General features: G+C 46.8%; 1 protein-coding gene across 1 annotated transcript in view; it reads left to right on the top strand.

Annotated features, from left to right (window-relative positions):
- PLPP3 (phospholipid phosphatase 3) overlaps positions 1-14,853 on the top strand; it is an 88,076-nt gene extending 73,223 nt beyond the window's left edge. The window contains exon 6 of the mRNA XM_047870786.1: positions 12,915-14,853. Within this exon, the coding sequence (XP_047726742.1) occupies positions 12,915-13,040 (126 nt within the window). The 3' untranslated portion in view covers positions 13,041-14,853. The remainder of the gene's footprint in view (positions 1-12,914) is intronic.
- The last annotated feature ends 7,002 nt before the right edge of the window (positions 14,854-21,855 follow it).

The raw sequence follows: 21,855 nt of genomic DNA on the forward strand, positions 1-21,855 counted from the left end.
GACCCCTTCAGTAAAAGGAAAGTCATTTCTGTTTCCTTCCAGCCTGTGAGTTTTCATTCAGCAGAGTTTGTGAGTCCTCAGGTTTGGGCTCATAAAACGTTGCAGCCGGAGATCTTTGATAGTGGCCACCTTGCTCACTTTATTGATGAGGACATTTAGGGTTTGAGAGGGGAAGAAACTTGCCCCAGGTCACATGTCAGGTGACCAGCAGAGTCTGGGTCCCTGACTCCGTGCTCACGTGCTGCTTTGGTGGACACTTAAAATTGAGTTGAATTCAGAATCTTGGGAAACTTCCACCCTTCCCAGTGTGACCTTTAGGGTGACTTGGTCAGACCCTAAACGTGGTGTCGGCTAGACAAGAGGGGGCTTGGTCAAGGCTGAGCCTTACCTTGGCTAGCTAAAGGGCCTTGTACATCAAGAGAAGGCCTTGTACCTAGCGAATGGCCTCAGGATGGGCCAGGTTCTCATTTGCCCCAGGTGACTGGGTTACCCTTTTCCCATATTTCATCCCTGACTCTGTGAATGTGCATAAGGCATCCCAGCTCTCTGAGCTTCTGTCCCCTCAAGAATCTCTGCTTTTCTTGCCTGCTAAAAGTTTTGAGGGGTTTATTCAGCACACATGGTGGAGCTCCTGCTCTGATACCGTGCCTTCCTGGGCCCCACTCTGGGGAGCTCACACCAGGCCAGCGAGAATCTCAGAGCACAGTCATGGCTGGATGTTTAGGCACCACACATGCGGGTCGTGTTGTTCGTATAATCCTTGCCCACTCGCAGTAAGACTCATGAACAATAGAGATCTGGACGAGCCCTTGGCCTTTCTTCATTTCTAAACCTGGCTGCTGCCCCGAGTCTCCCTTTGATCACCTCTCCCACTCACTCCTGTGATGGCGTTTGTCACCCTCTGCTGACATTGCAGATGTGTGTATCCCTTTAGACTGTAAATTTCCCCGGGGACAGGGACCATAGATGACACACTGTTGTTCTCCCCGTCTCCCCAGTGCCTCTCAGGGAGTCTGGCTCAGAGTAGATGAGTCTTTAATCCATAGAAAGCTTGAGTCAATGGGTGGCTCTCCTCTTCCTTGAGAACACTACAAGAGACATTGTGTTGGAGGCAGAGGGATGAATAAGGCACGGGCCTTGCTTCCAAGGAAATCCCAGTCTACTCGCTCCCACCGCCTGGCCAGCACAGGGGTTAGAACACAGCACGGGGCTGTCATGGAGATACGGACAGGGCGCTTCGGCTGCAGGCGAGGGCCGGGTGCAGGGGGAAGGAAGTGGGCAGGGAGTAGTGGCGATCGAGTGGGCACCAGGTAGAAAGTCGTGTCTGAGCTGCTTGTCAGTTTTGGCAGGAGAATCCTGGCCTAAGGACTTGCCTCTTTTGACGGCTTTGTTCATCACTTTCTTTCTTCCTTTTTTTTTTTTTTTTTTTTTTTCAGTCAAGGTCAGAAGGGAGAGAAATTGGGGGAGCAAACCGTTAAATGAGAGCATCGGTCACCGGCCAGCTCAGTCTCTGATGCTTTAATGTGAAGTGACAGCAGGGGACGGGTGTTTGCTCGAGGGGGTAACCCTTTGTCGACTGTGGCCTTCTGAGCCGTGCTCTTGGCAGGCGCCCGGCCCACCGGCCTGCTGCTGTGTTTTCTTCCACGTGCTGCTGTCCTAGTTAGGGTCTCCTGCACCCCCAGTTTAAAAAGGTGCAGAGATGCTTTGTAGCCTGCCTCTTTCATATCCTATAGCACTCTCCATGCACAATGAGACGGTATCTGGGAGGACCGGGGTTTATTTTCAACAAGGGAAATGAGAGGTCTGACTTTTGTCCTGTTTGACTCTGGCTGACTGTCGCTGAGCAGAGGAAGTTGGTACGAGCATTTACTAAGCCCCTACTCTGTGCTGGCACCATTCCAGATCCTTTACCCATGGTCGATGGCTGCTCCCAGGTGCTCCCTGACTTGAAAGCTTTGCCCTCTGCACTTGGCAAGGAAGGATGGTCACTGGGGCTGAAGGCCAACCAGAGTTAACCCGAGGCGGAACAGCACAGACCACACAGATTTATTTTCTGGCAGTTCTCGAGTTTGGAATTACAAAATAGGTCTCACTGGGCTAAGATCAAGGTGTTGGCGGGCTGCGTTCCTTCTGGAAGCTGCCTGCGTTCTTTAGCCCATGGCCCCTTCCTCCCCCTCCAGGTCTTTCTTTCCTTCTCTCTGGCCTCTGCTTCTGTCACTACATCTCCCCCTGTGATTCTGACTCTTTTGCCTCCCTCTTAGGAGGGCTCGGGAGATTCCGTGGAGTCCGCCCGGTGATCCAGGGAAATCTCCCCATCTCCAGGTCTTCAACTTCATCCCACCTGCAAAGTCTGTTTGGCCATGGAGGGTAACATATTAGCAGGTTGTAGGGATTAGGACACAGACATCTTTGGGGCACCGTTGTTTAGTCTATCACACGTTTCCCGCCATCTTCCTCGAAGACAGAATTGTCTAACTTTCTCCTCCTGTTCCCGTGGCCCTTTTCATGGTTTTCCTGCTGTGGCCTTCAGCCTGGCTTTGTTGAAGTTGCCTGCTCAAATGTCTGTCTCCCGAACCAGGCTGCCAGTGCCTTAGCAGAATCCTGTGGCTTCACCTTCCAGCTCTTTGTCATCCTCAGGCCTTATACAGTGGCTGGCACAAGGGGTGCTTGATTAGCCTTGGTTAAAGAGGGCATGTGACGAGTGAACTTGTAACCTCAGGCGAGACACTTCCCCTCTGAGCCTAGTTTTCTCATCCTGTGAATGGACCTTGGAGGCGTGATAGCTCTGGGACCTTCTCCCACAGAGATTGAGAGGCACGGCCGACTTTTGTAGCGAGTAAACTACCTGCCTTCTCAGATGGAACCGTCTTCCTGCAGTGCCCACGAAGATGGCCTCTTTTGGGGGGCTGGGACTTGTTTTTAAGTCCCAGTGGGTGCCTTGCATCACCCTAGAACGTTGGCTGAGTCACTGCAGAGCCTTGGGCAACAGGCCGTGACAGCTTAGCACTTTTACTCAGGTCTTCTGAGAGTAAGTCCTGCACAGCAAGCACATGTGTCTAGACAGAAACCACGTGTCAAGCAAGAGCAGATCCGATTTCCTACCCTACTGCTCGCTAGTTGAACCTTTCCAGAGAGGGAAGCCGATGGCACTCACCACAAACAGAAAACCTATGTGGCATCACAGACTGAACACGAAGACATGGGCACACGGGGTCAGATAGGCCTGCGCACTGATGTATGTCTTTACACGTGTGGCTGGAGGTAGAGAGACCCAGAGGCGCATGGACAGACCCAGCAGTACCCAGACACATAGACATCCATCCTTTTTCCGATCAGAACCACAGAAACACACAGTCAGGCAAGCCAATGCAAACAGCCACAATGCAAACAGCCACATACTGACCTTCACAGTGCCCCTCCTGCCTACACACACACACACACACACACACACACACAGTCAGCCCTACCAAGATATGAGCCCTACAGCTGGACTCACCCCCTAGAGTAACCCAGGGACTCCGACGAGGCGACAAACATCAGTTCATTTCCTGTCTGGTGACAACTTGCCTATCTGGTCACCTCTTCCCTGACCCTCCAGCAGATGGCAAACGATGGGGCCCTGGGAGGGGTCAGGGCAGGGCCAGGCCGCCATTGCTGTGGGTGCAGCAGAGGAAGCAGCTGTTTTCGAATGTCATAAACACACGGCAGAGTCTTTCCTGGTTTTCCTCTTCCCCGGGGGTGTAGCTCAGCTAGCCGTCGCTCTTTTGTGTGCTGCTGTCTTCCTCCAGGATGTAGGGAAGGGAGAGGGCGTTCTTTGTCTCTGCCCCAGTGCGGTGACCTTGGGAGAAGAGACCAGCAAGAACACAAGTGTTAAGAACTTGGTGATGACACCCCCTTGAGAGGAAATGGATGCAGAGAGGGTGTGGCACACCCAAGGACACACAGTGGCAGAGTTGGGACCAGATCCTGGCTCACAATTCTCTCTCATAGGACTAAAACCGTGAACTCCAAACATGCTTGGTCTATGCCATGAATTTGTGAGATCTCTTCCTTCTCTAATGGAAGATTCCCATCTATTCCCATTGGATTGATTGCACTGTCGTCTGGGCACAGGAATATGGATGAAATGACCTTGCAAGTCTTTTCTGGCCATGCAGAAGTCTAGCTCTTTGCCCAGTAGGCCCTGGGGCTGACCTTGCCTCCTCAGGGCCCCCACTCTGAGGAGGGGTAGGGGTGTCAGGACCGTGATGTGGGAAAGAGAAGGGAGCAAGGTCTGGAGACAAACTGTGGCCCCAGCAGATGATGACTGGATCCTCCACCATCTTCAGTGTCCTTCGAAAATCTCGTTTCTCATTCCACTGCTGAGATGAATGAGTGATGAGTCAGAGACTCCAAAGGGAATCCCACTAGCCACCTGCTAATTAGGCATATGGGCATGTCACTTCTTCTCAGCCACCTTTCCCCATAGTGGGGTGTGGGGATGATAATAACATCCCACTCTCTTTAGATTGTGGAATCGATGAATAAAAGATGCTTGTGCTTGCCACATGCAACACATCAATTGAATGTGTATCATGGAGGAAGTACTATACTTTGTTTTAAAGATTTGGAGCTAAAAAGAGTTGGCCCTTGAAGAGTTTTAATGCAGGAGCTTCCCCAGACTTGACCACGATCCGTAATAATAAATTCATTTTCCAGGGCGCCTGCGTGGCTTGCTTGGTTAGGCTTCTGACCCTGGATTTCGGCTCAGGTCATGATCTCATGGTTCGTGAGATAGAGCCCTCATTGGACTCTGTGCAAGCAGCACTGAGTCTGCTTGGAATATTCTTTCTCATTCTCTCTCTCTCTCTCTCTCTCTCTCTCTCTCAATAAATAAATAAACTGTAAAAGAAGTATGTTTTCCATTATAACCCAATAGAAGCACTCACACATAACTGGAAAATTTCCCAAAATAAGACTTACCCTTACTGTGTGTGATACAGTCTAATATTTTTCATTCAACCTTTAAAAATGCTGGTAGTGTATCCAAAAACAAAACAAAACAAAACAAAAAACAAATGTTGGTAGTGACCACCCAGTAAATGGATTTTGTAACTTTCTCAGGACTTGTGACATGAGGTTTGAAAAACACTGATGTAGTGGGGACAATGGGGGGCACAAGAGAGGGGATAGTTAGTTCATTCTGAGGGTGTTGGAAGGCTAGAAAGAATTCCTAGAGGAGATGGAACCTTGATGAGTGGACACTTTTTTATGAGCTATAAAAGAGAAGGAAAGGCATTTCATGAAGAAGGAATGTTGCAGAGACATGGGGATGGGTGAGAACAATGGGAACACAGTGTGTCTTCTGATCCTAGAAGGCTTCAAAATGTAGGACTTCTGGAAGCAGGGCCCCTGCTTTTCCCAGCCTCTGTCATCCTTGAGCATCATGTTCTGGAAGCCCAGATCTTGCTAGATGTAGCTCCCCACTAGCTGAGCTGTCGGTGCTGTGCCCGCCCCCTTCCCGCCTTCCCAGAAACCCTCCTTTGCCATAGCCTAGAAGCACCTTCCTGGAAGGGTCCTAGGCAGGCACAGATCCCTGTTCTCCTCCAGAATTGCCCCCAACTCTCCTCCGCTGTTCCAAACACACCTTGTTTTTGTGGGACTAACTTCATCCATGACCCTCAGTAGCAGTGATGGTCATGAATGATGATAACTGGGGTAGGATTTGAGTAGCCCTACATCAGTAGGAGGTGTTTTCATGTGAATTCTCCCACTGAAGCCTGACAACTATGGGAAGGTGAATTTTTAAATAATGCTTGCACGCACATACAGAGACGATCTATCATCTGAAGTTATAAACCTCTTCATTTGGTATAAATTCAAGTCCCAACAAGAGTGTGACTTAGTCTGAGGTCACACACAGCAGGCGCAATTTTGGTACCAGATCCTGCTGCCTGATGCAAGTCTTTTCTGTGACCGTTTCCACCCCATCAAGTTCCTCTCAGATATACCAGGAAACCATTCAAATGAGATGCTGGCAAGTCCCCAGTGCCAAAAGCCACTGGAAGTCCTTTTCTGAGGTCAAAAAGTGATGATTGCAACTGGGTAGCTCTCATTTAGTCAAAAGACAGGGCTGCCAAAGATGGCTTTTCTTTAGACAGCACTTATTATACTTGGGGCACGAGGGTGAGCCAGGTCCCAAGGCTTTCTCCTGCAAAGAAAATGATTCCTTAATTCATGAGATTGTTTATTATGGTAGAGCAGGATGCCAAAAGGAAATCCTGAGGCCAAGGCGTGGGGAAGTCTACAAAAAGGAACAGCGCAGGGGTGCCTGGCTGGCTCAGTCGGTGGAGTGTGAGACTCTTGATCTCGGGGTTGTAGGTTCGAGCTCTGGGCTGGGCGTGGAGATTACTTGAAAATAAAATGTTAAAAAGAAAAAGATCAGCTCATGGACTGTATCCTCCCGTAGGGGTGGAGTAGAATTCGTTGAGGGCCACAGCTGGGCTCTGAGTCGTTCATGCATTTGAGTAGCTCACAGTCTAAAGTGGAAACGTTAAAGCCTGTGCCCAGTGCTAAGACGGAAGGTCATTAAAAGTTGAGTGTGGGTAGGGGTGCCTGGGTGGCTGAGTTGGTTGAGTGTCCAACTCTTGGTTTTGGCTCAGGTCATGATCTCCACGTTCATGAGATCGAGCCCCGCGTCAGGCTGTCCACTGACAGCATGAAGCCTCCTTGGGAGTCCCCCTCTCGGCCCCTCCACCGCTCACACTGTCTCTCTCAAGATAAATAGATAAATAAACTTAAAAAACGTTGGGTGTGGGTAGCAAAGAGAAAACACAGGCAGCTCTGGGCAGGTATCCTGAAACCCAGTGTATAGATACAGGAGCTGCTTTCAAAGCAATTACAAGATGTGTAAGACCTTCAGCCATTAACATGGCAGATCTAGCATTTGAGCCCATCTGTGTTATCTCCATAGGGTGCCCATTGGCGGTTCTCCTGACTTTAGTCTGCATAACAGACTAAAATAGGGTTTGTTAAAACCCTACACTTCCCGTAGGCCTAGGGTGGGCCTAGGAATCTGCTTTTTCGAGAGGCAGCCAGCTGATTCTGAAACAGATGATCTGAGGACTACATTTGGAGAAATACCAGAATAGACAACCCTCCGTGTTCTTCTGGTTGTTAAGGTTCTAACATTCTTCTCCTTTAGTATTTAGCTGCTCTGGGCTGGCATCTAAGCTCAACGGGGGCTTATAAAAATCCTTGATGTATGAGGAGGTGATTCCTATTTTCAGGGAGCTAACTTCCACATTCTCAGGAGTTGAAACACTCCAGGACTCCAGAAACATTTAAAGAACACTTTTGTTGTCATAACCGAGGGTAGATTAACGAAGTGACCCTCAGAAGTTGCCGACGTGGCCATTAGCAGGCAAGTGGGAGTGGAAACCTTGCTACCGACCGGCCTTCTTGTTTCTGGCCGGCTTGGTCCTTGCTGAGCTCCAGCCAGGCCGTACCCCAGAAGGGCCTCTCTGCTCCGGGGGGCTGGCATCTCTGGGGCCAGTGAGTGCTGACAGCAAGACATCAGAGGCATCTTCCTTCTTGATTGTGCTGACTCATTCCCCAAAATAGCCTCGGAAATTATAGGACTTGGAGATCAGATTCTATCTGTCCTGTGGAAAACTCCTACCTGCGTATGATCTTCCTGTCTGGCTCGACTTTTACCTTTTGGCTTATTTATAGTCTTCATCATCCGTCTTCCCCGCCCCCACCCCCTTTTCCTTTCTTCTAGTTCCTTCTCTTGTTTCGTGTCTTCCCACACAAGGGGCGGGGAAGGAGAAGTGACGTTGTGTAGGTAGGCACTGGACGCCTGAGCCAGTGGCCATGGCTCCCATTTATTAACCTTTATTTATTTATTTATGGTTTATTAACCACGCTGTCAACACTTGTGCCTTCTGTTACGTCACATCCTTAGAGTGACCCTCCAAGGTGGGTACTGTGTCCCTCATTTGGGTATTTTACCGAAAATGGCAGAGGCTGGATTTGAAGACAAGTCTGTCTTGCCCTTGTGGGCAAGGCTCGTTGCCAGTGCTGCATGTGCTGGATGGGGAGGGGGGGGGGGGTGATGACACAGTGGCGCGCTGGGGATGCTGGCTCCCTGTACGCTTCTTACCTCCTCCTCTTTGTAACGAATGGGATTCCTCAGCCTGGACTTGCCTCGTTTGTGTGGAGTCTTGCTCTTGGTCGAAGGACTCCACTCTCCTGAGGGCTTGGGTACGTCAGGGCATCTTGCACACTTGGGTCCCAGAATGGCCTGGCCATTCTAACTCAGAAGAAGGCCACACCTGCTTCCCCAAGGTGCTGTCAGAGGGACCCCAAATGTTAGAAGGCAGATGAAAGCGGAGCTAGAATTTTTTCCCCCTGGCGTGGTTACCCCCGCCGCAAGAGCTCGGGGAGGGGGAGCAAGAGCAAAGATTTCTAGAGTGAGACGCACAACTAGGAAGGAAAGCATTGCCTTTTTCCTGCACGCGTATCCACCTCCACACGTCCACACCACCCCCGTCAATTCTTATCAACTGCCTTCTGCTCTCCACATTCCAGAAGTCCATCTCTTCTGCGTCTTCACAGCTTGGTTGTAGCGCGGGACCCGTCTTCTGGACTCTGCGGGTCCTGACTTGGTGCCCTTGCCTTCAGGTTCTCCATTCCCTGACTCCTGCATCTTTAGGTAACAGCCTTCTCAACAGGCTGCTTCTCTGCTACAGCCTTGACAGTGGCTCCTGAAGCCAAGAGGATGAGGTCCGAGTTCCTTAACGTGTCCTAGAAGCCTTCTCAGGATCTGGCTGTCTCCTCTGCAGCCTTACTGACCGCATGGCTGTAGCCATGCTGAGTTTCCTGCAGCTCCTGAACGTGCTGTTCTCTCTCCCGTGCCTTTGCACGCACTGCTCCTCTGCCTAGAACAACATTCCTGGCGTTCGCCACCTGGCTAACTCCTACTGAGCTAAGCTCAAATATACCTCCTTTGGGGGAAGCCTTCTTTATAAAGCCCCCCACCCTCCCCTTCAGCGTGGGTTCCATGATTCTTCAACCCCCCTGGCTTCCCTCTATCATGATCTTTAAAACACTGTATCGTAACTATCTGTTTGCTTGGATCTCTCCCCCCCATTGCCCTGTGAGCTTGGGAGGGCAAAGGGCTCTTAGGTATATTTATCTTTATAATCTCAGGGCTTGGCACAGAGCAGATGTTCAATACGCGTTACTGGTTGCATTTTTCAAAAAAAGCACTTTATAGAATTCAAAGAATCGGAGAGATGGAATTGAAAGCAAATGCTCAGGGCAGTTTAAACAAGAGCTTTTCTTGGTGCTTAGGGTATAGATTTCCGGCTCGCTGACACTGTGTTTATTATCTAATGTTGCTCTCTTCTCACAGCAGAGATCTGTGGAAGTAGGGCTGTGGGCTGGGAGAGGTTCCCTGGACATAAGATAGCTACCTAATTTGTATAGACCCTTCCCCGTCTGGGCCTCTGGGTTTTCTTTTTGGGTGGAGAGCACCTTCTGCAGGAAATGGAACTGCTCGGGGCAAGGTTTTCACTTCTGCTAGTCCTTTTTGTGCTCTGCTGTTCAAGCGTTGGGAAGACTGAGCCCTGTTTGAGTCTTGACAGGATCGAGTTTCGCGATCCCAAAAAAGTGTTTGTGTAAGCTCAAGCCACGCTGAAAGCGAAATGCAAGTTTTAAAGGGGGGGTTCTGCTGGACCTGACTCAACTTTTCATCTTGCCGCCTGGCTGCGTACATGCAGCGTGCGAGCGTGTGGTTCCCCAGAAGGCTGGGGGATTCGCATGTGCCGGTAAGACCCAAGGCCAGCATGCTTGCTTCCAGTAGAGAGGAGTTTAGAAATTCAACTGGGTGTTGTATGGAAACCAGTTTGACAATAAATTTCATATTTAAAAAAAAAAAAAATTCAACAAGAATTTTTTTTTTAGGTTTATTTATTTTGAGAGAGAGAAAGAGAGTGAGCAGGGGAGGAGCAGAGAGAGAGAGAGAGAGAGAGAGAGAGAAGCAGGATCCCAAGCAGGCTCTGTGCCATTAGCACAGAGCCCTACGTGGGGTCTCAAGCTCACGAGCCACGAGATCATGACCTGAGCCGAAGTCGGACGCTTAACCGACTGAGCCACCCAGGCGGCCCCTACATTCTTGCCTTTAACGTCCATATTATCCCTGTTTCGCAGCTGGGAAACGGAAACCCTAATATGCGGTAGATAATGAGCTCAGAAAATTAAACTGGGAAATAAGCCAGTAGATTAAGTTGGTGTCAGATTCTCGGAGGGAAGATGTTTATTGGGGGCTGGGGGTTCATCCCCTTGCTATGTTTGCCTTCAGCAGGTGGGCTGAAGCTGGGAGAAAGATCTCTAAGAGATGGGAGCTGTGAGAGCCCTCATTTGGTGCCACCGGCGGCTGGGCAGGAAGAAGTGCAGTTGAGAGTCCGCCTCGGAGGGCTAGATTGAAGCCTTCCTCCAAAACCAAGTAAAGGAGGAAGGAGAGGGTAGTTTCCAGGTGGAGATGGGGATACTGGCTCTGCACCTGTCAGAGAAGAGTTGAAAAGTGTAATTATTTCCACATTTAACTTCAGTCACGGTCGTTAGTGCTTCCTTATACGGGAAGCACTTGCAAGCTCCTTCTGTGACCACATGTAAAGGATTCCCAGCCAGGGGGCCTCGAACCTCCTGGCAGGGTTGGGTACACATCTTTCCTTTCCTGGTTCTCGGGTTTGGCCAGGACTAGGAGCCAGGAGTTCTCACTGTTCACACCTCCTTGGAAAAGAAAGGGACAGAAGGTTTAATTTTTTTTTCTTTGCAAAATGGTACATTCTATAGCACTGGGGCTGTAAATGTTATTAAAATGTTAACATTTCTTGGCAACATTTCACTTTCTGATAGTAGCACAGAAACATCCCAGCCATCTTTTCTTATTTATTACTTTTTTACAAATAAATAATAATTAAACCTTTGAGTAGGCGATGTATAGAATGGGTACAAAATTCAAAAGATGTCAGGGTTGGGGCGCCTGAGTGGCTCAGTCGGTTAAGCGTCCGACTTCAGTTCAGGTCATGATCTCATGGTTCGTTGAGTTCGAGCCCCGAGTGGGGCTCTGTGCTGACAGCTCAGAGCCTGGAGCCCGCTTCAGATTCTGTGTCTCCCTCTGTCTGCACTGCTTGCACTCTGTCTCTCACATTGTCTCAAAAGTAAATAAACATTAAAAAGAAAAATTCTTTTTTTTTTTTTTAAAGTTGTCAGGGTTTTGTAGCGGCTGATAAGTCTCTATTTCCTGTTCCTCTTCTGGTCCCTTGATCTCCTGAGTAACCAGCACCACCAGTTTCTGGCTGTGCTTTCTGTGGCACTTGGTTGATGCTCTGTCTGACTATAGAAAGGACATCATGGGGGGCGCCTGGGTGGCGCAGTCGGTTAAGCGTCCGACTTCAGCTCAGGTCACGATCTCGCGGTCCGTGAGTTCGAGCCCCGCGTCGGGCTCTGGGCTGATGGCTCAGAGCCTGGAGCCTGTTTCCGACTCTGTGTCTCCCTCTCTCTCTGCCCCTCCCCCGTTCATGCTCTGTCTCTCTCTGTCTCAAAAATAAATAAACGTTAAAAAAAAAAAAATTGGTTAAATACCTTTAAAAAAAAAAAAAGAAAGGACATCATGGAAGTTGGTTCGATAGGTGATCCAAGGGGTGATCCATGGACCCTTGATGCATGATCCAAGGATCAGGGTATCGAGCCCCACATCTGGCTCCGCACTGAGCATGCTTGCTTGGGATTCTCTCTCTCTCCCTCTGCCCCTCTCCCTAGCTCATACTCTCTCAAAAAAATTTGAAAAGTAACTTTTTAGCCTCTACTGTGTCCAGAACGAAGTCACAGTGCCATCATTGTTAGTGAGTGCATGACCCGTGTCCAGAAAGTTGGCTAGGCATAGGGAATTTGGAGGTGCTCTAGTCTCCATTTCGAAAATCTGCCCTGTGTTTCCTATTAAATGACATGACTGATAGCCGCCTCTTATGGTTACGCAATACAACCTCCTATTGCTGAACGGCTCAAGTGGATGTCTGTGTATTTATTTTGCCATGTAATACAAAGCATAAATTTTTCTTACTCCACTAACTCATCAGGCTCTTGAATCTGTCCTCGTAAGCTAATTGGGACAGGAGCTATGCCTCAGCCATCCCCGTACCTTTGCAAGTTGGGTGTCTGTAAATGTTCCTCAGGGATTGTTAAGACCGGGTGGGGTCTTGTGCTCACAAATGGGGAGGACTTTGGGAAGGAGCGATAGGAGATTGCATTGACCTCTCCTCCGGGTTAGCTGCTGACTCCCTCAGCCACAAAACCCTGGCTTCTGCACCCCCATCAAATTGTTGAGATCCGGACTTTCAGGAAAACGTGGTCACATCGGCTTCCTTCTCCACTCCTGCTGATAGGAATTCATGTTGGCTGATCTCTTGTGGTTACACCCTAGATTTCTTTGTGAGGAAAGGGAAAGTATCGTAGATTAATGAGCATGACTAATTATGACTTGCTTCCTTATGTAGGAATTTATTTTTCACTGCTGTTCGTTTTCCTTGAGAAATAGGGAAGTAGCATTTTTGGTAGGAAGCACTGGAGAGTCCAGAGAACAGAATTCTACTCCCACCATGGCTGTGCATCCTGGGACATGTCACTGTCCTTCTCTGGGCTTCAGTTTCCCTACCTGTATAACACAAGTTGGTGTGTGTATATATATATATATATATATATATATATATATATATATATATAATCTCCGTAGGATCCTTCCCTAGTCAAAGATCTATGGTTTGGGGGTCCCTTTTTCCCAAAGTCTGTGCTTCTGTGACCTTCCCTTTGCCTGTCCCCAGGCCCCAGATGTCAGTTATTAATTTCGATGTCTGATTTTGTGCTTCTAGGTTTTCTTTGTGTCCGACCTCTTCAAGACCAAGACGACACTCTCCCTGCCTCCCCCTGCTCTCCGGAAGGAAATCCTTTCGCCTGTGGACATTATTGACAGGAACAATCACCACAACATGGTGTAGGTGCTGCCCACCTCCTGAGCTGTTTTATAAAATGACTGCTGACAGCAAGCTCTTGCTGCTCTCCAATCTCATCAGACAGTAGAATGTAGGGAAAAACTTTTTGCCCAACTGATTTTAAAAAGGAAAAAAAAAAAAAAGTCTTATCTTGTGGCCTTCCAAAATAGGTAGCATTCACCTATATGGAAACAACAGCAAACTAACACCAAGTGCCGAAATCCTGGATGTGCAATTGGTCTAAGTGTTCATGTTCTAGTGAACACGGGCTTGTTCTGGAACAGACACTAAAATGATTTGAGTAGGGTCTGCCAGTCACGCTTGTGACCCGAGGAACCCCAGGCCTGTGAGAAAAGATCAAATTCACATTGTAGCACACAATGCCAGAAGTAGCACTGAATCAAGAAAACAGCCATTGGGCGGGCTCCTGTCTCGTGTCTCTCTGTCCACACCACTCTGATCTGTGCTGTGACTTTGGTTCGGGAAGGTTGGTTTTGTTTTGTTCAATATAAGGGCAGAGCAGGTGTGCTAAGTCAGGCCACGCGATCCCGAATCTGGATTCCCAGTCCTGAGGCCTTTCTCCCTCCCTCCCCCGGCCCCCAGGCCAGCAGCCACAGCCCCTCACTTTAGCGATTAGGAGACTCTTTGTGGATGAGTGAGTTTCACAAATAGCACAATTTCAAAAGCGATCGAGGGTGCTGGCCCTCCTTTGTCTTCTCTGGCCGCATCATTGTGTGATGCGGGACGTCAGCAGCGGGATGCCCCTGTTGTGTTCACCAGTCACGCGGCACCTTCACACTCTTGGTAACAGTTAGCTTCGGTCACTGCTTTCTCCCCGGAAGTCCTTGCTGTGTGCCCCCCGGGGTCTCCCGGGAGGGTCCCGACACCAGCAAAGGCGTGCTCTGCCGTCGGCTGACGGGAAGCAGCCTTACGTGCAAGAGACGTGGGAGCGAATGGGCAAGAATGAAAAACTCACCAACCTTTTGGCTACTCAGAGTCAGAATGAGCCAGAGCAGCAGATGGTCTCGTGCCTGAGAGGCGGCCCTTCCAGATCTCGGAGCGGACGAGCGTCTCTGCGGGGGCTGCTCTTGCGAAGCTGTGTAAAGCACTATTGTCTTGGGGTTGATCTCTAGGGCAGTTCTCGGTAGGTTCTGCTGGGCAGAACACATGGGTTAAATCTCCGTAGAGTTTTTCCTCATCCTCTCTCCGTAAGTGTCCTTCCAAGCAAGGTCCCACGCGGGGCAGTAGACAGGGATCCTTTCTACTGAACCTTCGAGGAAAGGAGGAAGGAAGAAATGCTTTCAGATCGCGGGTGCAAACCTTGCAAAGGGCTAAATGTAACCACATGGATCAAGCACATGTACATCCTTACTCCAGAAGCCGTCCTTTTCATTTCCACTTCTAGCAAGCTATGATTTTTATATATAAATATTATATAAATAATGTATAAAACATTAAAAGTTAACTATGTAAGATATTATTTCTGAAACAATTTTAGCTACATCCACTATGATTATAAACTGTCTCGACCTGTGTTATTTACATTAGCTGCTTAAAAAAGCATGGAGTTAATTTTTTTTTTTTAATATCAACTAAAATATCGTAGTTCTGTGGTAGACATTGTTTTACAATGAAAGAAATAACTGCAACTAGAGAAAACTGTATAAAAACATTAAAGTGTCAGTATTTTTGTAAGGTTCCATTTTGTAAAGAGAATAATATTCAAAGACTTTTGTAGAATACAAAGTGAAAACTTGTATCTGCGAAACTACACTTGTATTAAATGTGCTTTTTAAATAAAAGCTCATAACCCAACTAATGAAGGGGCTGGAATCCTGAAATGTGTGAGGGGTGTTTGTCTCGGGTGTGTGGCAGGAGGGAGGGGGCTCGCAGGCCCTCTGAGCTCTTTCAATGGGCTGGCTTCACCTTGGGGCACCACTTCCTGATCCTTCCAGTGGGAAATATGGTGGCCGTAGCTGCCTCAGCTGCTCTTTCATCTCTGAAAGCCTGTTTGCCCAGCCAGAATCTGGCTCTGATCTGTCTCAGGCTCTAAAGAGCTTCTGTATTCTAAAGGGGTTTGTCAAGGAGGGAGGAGCTAGTGGGTCCCCCAAAGGCAGATAAGAAGCAGGGCTCCTGATAAGGTGTGCTTGGGGAGCTCCCAAGGGAGCTCTTTACTATCAAAAGAAGGAGGGTGGAGGGCGCTCCCCAGAGAATGGCACTTGGCCCTTGCTTTCTCTCCCGGTGTCTCCCCAGCCTGGAAGAAGAGGGGGAGCTGGTACATGTCACACCCGTTGAGCACCTGTGTGCCAGGCACGTCTGCCTGTTTGTCACTGCTGATCCTTCTGGCAGTTCTTTGAGAACTGAGGAATGTGAAGGAGCCCAAAGATGGAACGACCTGAGATCCTGGAAGAGTAAATTGCCGGCCAAGACTTGCGTCCGTTGCCTATTGCTGCTGTAAACAAGTTACCAGGAACACAGTAGCTTAAAACGGCACAGATTTGCTATCTGACAGTTTTGGAGGCTCTGGGGAAGAAGCTGTTTCCTGGTCTTGTCCAGCTTCTAGAGGCCATCTGCATCCCTTGGTTTGTGGCCCTCTTTCTCCATCTGCAAAGCCAGCAGTACTGGACCAGGTCCTTTCCATTCTGCGGTCTCTGGGTCTCTACTTCTGCCACGTCTTCCACATTTAGGGCCCTGCTGATTAGATGGACCCACCTCTCTTACCCAGGATGCTCTACCTGTGTTAAGGTCAGCCGGTTAGCAACCTTCATTCCATCTGCTACCTTAATTCCCCTTTGCCATGTCACAGAGCATATGCATAGAACCCAGGGATTAGCACACGGACGTCTTGCAGGGTGGTCAGGCTGCCCACCACAGTTCACCCTCTAGGCCTCAAAAGATTCACATCCAGCCCACATGCAAAACAGATTCACCAGATCCCAACCTCCCCCAAAGTCTCAAGCCATTACAGCATCAACTCAAATCCAAAGTCTTCTCTAAATCTTGACTCCAGAATCTCAAATCTCATCATCTAAACTAAATCATCGAAGTCAGGTAAGGATGGGGTTCTGGGTTTAGTCCATCCTGAGGCATAATTGCTCTCCAACTGTGAATGCATAACACAAGTCAGCTGCTCCCCAAAATTCAGCGACGGGATAGGCATAGAATAACAGTTACAGACATTCCTGTTCAAAAGAGAAAATGGGAGGAAAAAAGCCGTGGATTCCAAGCACTTTGAAAATCCAAGGAGGCAAAACTTCATTATGGGGGAATAAAGCCCCCCCCCCCCCAAATCAGTCTGCTCTTCACTTCTAGATAAGCCTGCTCAGGCCCTGACACTAGCTCAGCACTTTCTCAGCATTCTCCTGCAGGCAGAAATGTACCTTTGGGCCCCAGTATGCAGCTAGGGAGACCCTCAAGGTCAGAGTCCAGATTTTCCCTTCAAATCCAGAGGAACAAAGGTCCAGATAGACAAAATAACTTGCTGGGGGGAGAAGGCAAATTAGAGGAGGGACCAGGAGACCAAACCCCTGGACTGCTAATCCTCTAGTCTTTCCATCACACCTTTCCAGTAGCACTTGACAGACTCAACTGGTCTCAAGAAGAAATAACCCCATTTCCTGGAGACTTAAGGGAAGATGGAGCCATGCCATAGTATGGGGCACCTCTGGGATTCAGATCCAACCCATTTCAATTATTTGTTGACTAGTATTAATTCCCTACAGTGTACTGAGCACTAGTAAACACGTAAGGTGGGATAGTGGATAAAAGGAACAGGATCTCAGTTTTAAGGAGTTTATAGGCTAGAGGAGAATGTAAAATATCAAATAATCACACAAATATGTAATCACGAATTAAGCTGTTATGAAGAAAGTAGAGGAAGCCATGAGGTGTAGGCAGAAGGAGATGTCCTATCTGAGGCTGGTTTCCCTAAGAGCTACCTTGGGCCAAAGCCTGTTTGTATCCCTCCCCGACCCCAACAGAACGAATGAAGAGTCTGCCAAATGCAGGTCTAGGACAAGAGACAAATGAGTAGGTAAATAATTATGGCAGTGGGATGGGGGAGCAGGGCCCTGTATAAAGTGTCCTGGGAACTTAAATGGAATGAATCAGAAAGACTGACACCCTCCATGTGGACCCTCTTCTCACCTCACGTAAGCGTCCTTTCTAGAACATCCAATCCCGAAAAAGATGCTAGCTTCTGCAAGAATCCTTCCAATGATGATAATCATGCCTTTAACAGCCTTTTGCAGTTTCAAAGACCCTTGAGTGCACACAGTCCCATTTGGATTCTCCACGTCTCTTTCTAAATGACGTGGAAGGAATGGCCCCAGCTGGATATCAGAGAAAATGTTAGTGACAGGGAGGCTTTGGTAGTTTTCTTTTGACACCAAAACAGGTTGTAGATAATAATGAATAAGAAAAAGAGACTAAAGGTCCCTAGTTCGATCCTGGGTTTGGGCAAAGAGTAGACTTCTTGGAGCGCCTGGGTTGCTCAGTTGGTTATGCGTCCTACTTCAGCTCAGCTCACAATCTATCTCATCGTATGTGAGTTTGAGCCCTGTGTCAGGCACTGTGCTGACAGCTCACAGCCTGGAGCCTGCTTCAGATTCTGTGTCTCCCTCTCTCTCTGCCCCTCCTCAGCTTGCATATTCTCTCTCTCTCTCTCAAAAATAAACATTCAAAACAAAACAAAACTGGAACTCATGCATGGCAAATGGGAGGTAAATTGGTACAACCATTTTGGAAAACGTTGGCAGTATCTACCAAAGCCAGTTATACACATACCCTATCCCCCAGAAATTCTCCTCCTAAATATACACCGAATATATACCCTATATATATCTCCACATACTTATCAAAAGACAGGTACAAGAATGTTCATGGACGCACTACCTAAGACTGGAGACAACTCAAATTCTCATCAATTGAGTGGATAATTAAATAGCCACATGAGGAATACTATTAAACAATGAAAATTAACAAACCCCCACTATGCACAGTATGAGTGAATTTCACAGAAGACTATAGAGTGAGTGAAACCAAGCCCAGCAGAATACATACTGTGTGAGTTGATTTGTACGCAGTTCAGAACTGGCAAAGCCCACAGCAAAATAAATGATCGACAAAATGAAAAGACAACCATGGAATGGGAAAAAAATACTTGCCAATCATATATCTGATAAGAGGTTAATATTCAAAATATATAAATACTCATGCAACTCAATAGTAAAAGACCAAATAACCCAATTAAAAATGGCCAAAAGAGGGGCACCTGGGTGGCTCAGTTAAGTGTCTGACTCTTGATTTCAGCTCAGGTCATATCTCACAGTTTGTGCGATAGAGCCCCGCGTTGGGCTTGGCCCTGAGGGTGAGGAGCCTTCTTGGGATTCTCTCTCTCTCTCTCTCTCTCTCTCTCTGCTCCTCCCCTGTTTTCTCTCTCTCTCTCTCCCTCAACATAAATAAATAATTTTAATTTTAAAAAATGGCCAAAGGACTCGAATAGACACTTTTCCAAAGAAGATATATGAATGGCCAACAGGTACATGAAAAGATGCTCAGCATCACTCATCATCAGGGAAATGCAAACCAAAGCCACCTCACCTATATATCACCTCACCTATTAGAACGGCATCAAAAAGACAAGAGGTAACAAATACTGATGAGGATGTGGAAGAGAGGGAACCCTTATGCTTGTTGGTGGGATTGTAAACTGGTGCAGCCACCGTGGAAAACAGTATGGAGGTTCCTCAAAAAATTAAAGATAGAAATACCATATGATCCGGCAATTCCATTTCTGGGACGATATCTGAAGGAAGCAAAAACACTTTGTCAAAGAGATATCTGCACCCTCATGTCACTGCAGCAATATTTACAATAGCCAAGACATGGAAACCACCTAAATGTCTATCAGTGGAGGAAGAAGTTGTGGAATATATATACAATAGAACACTATTCACCTATGCGAAGGAGGAAATTCGGCCATTTGCAACAACATGGATGCACCTTGAGGGCTTAAGGCTGAGTGAAATAAACCAGAGAAAAATAAATGCAGTATGATCTTGCTTATATGTGAAATGTAAAAAATAAACCAAAAAAACCCAAAGCCGTAGAAGGAGATCAGATTTGTGGTACCAGAGGCTGGAGGTGGGAGGGGAAGGAATCAGACAAAGGTGGCAAAAAGTACAAACTCCAGTTATAAGATGAATAAGTAGTAGGGACGTAATGTACAACATGATGGCTATAGTTAACGCTGCTGTGTGGCATATTTGAAAGTTGTTAAAGAATAAATCCTTTTTTTTAAAAAACGTTTATTTATTTTGAGGAGGTGGGCAGAGAGAGGGAGAGAGAGAGACTCCCTAGCAGGCTCCACAACCAGTGAAGAGCCCGATGAGGGCCTCAATCCCTGACTGTGAGATCATGACCTGAGCCGAAATCAAGGGTCGGGTGCTTGATGAACTGAGCCACCCAGGCACCCGTGTTAAAGAATAAATCTTAGGGGCGCCTGGGTGGCTCAGTCGGTTAAGCGTCCGACTTCAGCTCAGGTCACGATCTCAAGGTCTGTGAGTTCGAGCCCCGCGTCAGGCTCTGGGCTGATGGCTCAGAGCCTGGAGCCTGCTTCCGATTCTGTGTCTTCCTCTCTCTCTGCCCCTCCCCCGTTCATGCTCTGTCTCTCTCTGTCCCAAAAATAAATAAACGTTAAAAAAAAAAAAAAAGAATAAATCTTAAATCAGCACAAGGAAAAAAAAATTTCCTTTTTCTTTTTTGCTATCTTTACGAGATGATAAATATTAACTAAGCTTACTGTGGTAACTATTTCACAATATATGTAAGTCAAATCGTCATGCTATATACCTTAAACTGACACAGTGCTGTATGCGTATTATAACTCAAAACTGGGAAACAACAACAAAAAATAAAACCAAACTAACAAAAATAGTTCAAGGAGCTCAATAAGAACAGAAAATTCCAGGGTAATGATTATACGTCAGACAGAAAAAGACTCTTGAACCAAAATAAATATTTGTACTACTTGATTCCTAGCATTGAAATGGCCTGGTTGGAAACCAAGGAAATTATTTAACTATCATAAGGCGCCTGGCCTAAGAAGGTTGTTCTTAACCTATCCTCCGTCATGGAGTCTAAAGAAGAGGGTCACTGGCTTTCTGAGCCTCCTTGCAGCTGCTAATATTCTATGTATTTGAGAAAACAGGAAAGCACTTGAGGAGGTGTCTCATTAGCTTGGTTATGGCTGCTTCCTTCCTTCGGCATTGTCCTGTGAGGGTATGATGTTTGGGGTTATGGCAGCCACCTTGCCAGCCATAAGGAAAGGGCCAGAACCTCACAGGGCCGTTGACCCGACGCCCTGGATGGATCAGCTCTGGAACCATCTGGATGTAGACTCTCATAATACGTGGTCACTAAATGCCTTCGTTATTTTAATAAATTCAACTCAATATTTAAAAAAAAAAGACAGAATAAACTCATCTTCGGTGACAGAAGTCAGATTTGTGATTACATTTGGGAGTATACTGGCTGGGAGAGGATTTGAGCTGGGTGGTGGTCAGTTTGTGAAAACTTATTAAGCAGTATGCTTATGATTTATTCATTAGTCTATTGCCATGACATACTTCAGTTGAAACGGGAAAAAAGGAAAGTTTGTAAAAAAAAAAAAAAAAAAGACCAAAGGACAAAGGACAAAGGAAAAGGCTGATAGTATTTAGGCAATTTTACTTTCTAAATTACTTTCAAACTCATCCCTTCGTTTCACTCCCTGGCCATGAACTTAGGCCAGGTCTCATTACCTCTTTCTTAGTCTACTGCAAGAGCCCTGCCTCCATCTACATTATCATAACAATCCCTCCACACAAGGGCCAGAGGGAGCTTTCCAAAGCACAAAACTAACCATGTCATTCTCCGCTCAGGGAATAAAATCTTTGCATGGCATTTATTCTTATTTGAAAATTCAATTTATTTTAAAAATGTAATACAATACAGAGAGTAACGTGAGAACCATATGCCAACCCCTCAGGTATAACAAATTTGCATTTTGCCCCATTTGTTCCAGATCAAATAGTGTTATAATTTAAAAATGAACCATTAAGATACAATTTAAGCTCGGCCCCTCTCTTCCATACAGTCTGTCCCAGAGGTAACCATTATCCTGACTTCTAGTCCTTTCAAATCAGATCTTCGTAGTTGAACAATAATACATGGATGCTTTCATGAATAATGTGTAGAACTATTTTATGAGCTTTAAATATACATATATGTAAAAATTATCAAAATAGTATGTATTTTTATAATCTGCTCTAACTAGTCAGCACTGTGTTTTTGCAATTTATACATGATGCAACACCGATCTAGAATGTTCATCTTAGCCACTCTGCAGCAGCACTGTATGAGTAAACCATTCCTCATGAATCCACTATAGTGTTGAAAGACATTCAAGTTGTTTGCAGTTTTTGACTATTATACACAGTGCAGCAATGGACACCCTTATGTCTCTCTCCCTGTCCGTGTGAGTTTTAGTCACGAGATCCACAGACATGGAATCACTGGATAGAATATATATATATATATCCCTTCTTTAACAGACATTGTCAAAATACTCTCAGAAGTAGTTGTATCACACTCAAACTATTATTAGCAGCACAGATTTCCAATTGATTTCCATCTTCAACAATTGTTGGACTTTAAAATTTTAATGATCTAATAGGTATGAATAAGTAAAATCCCTTTGCATTTTAGTTTTCTTTTTGGATACTAAATAGGTTGAGCTTGTGTGGTTTATAATGTTTTCATTCTGAGCTTATCTATGGCA

Source organism: Prionailurus viverrinus, chromosome C1 (assembly GCF_022837055.1).
Source record: "Prionailurus viverrinus isolate Anna chromosome C1, UM_Priviv_1.0, whole genome shotgun sequence".
Classification (NCBI taxonomy): Eukaryota; Metazoa; Chordata; class Mammalia; order Carnivora; family Felidae; genus Prionailurus; species Prionailurus viverrinus.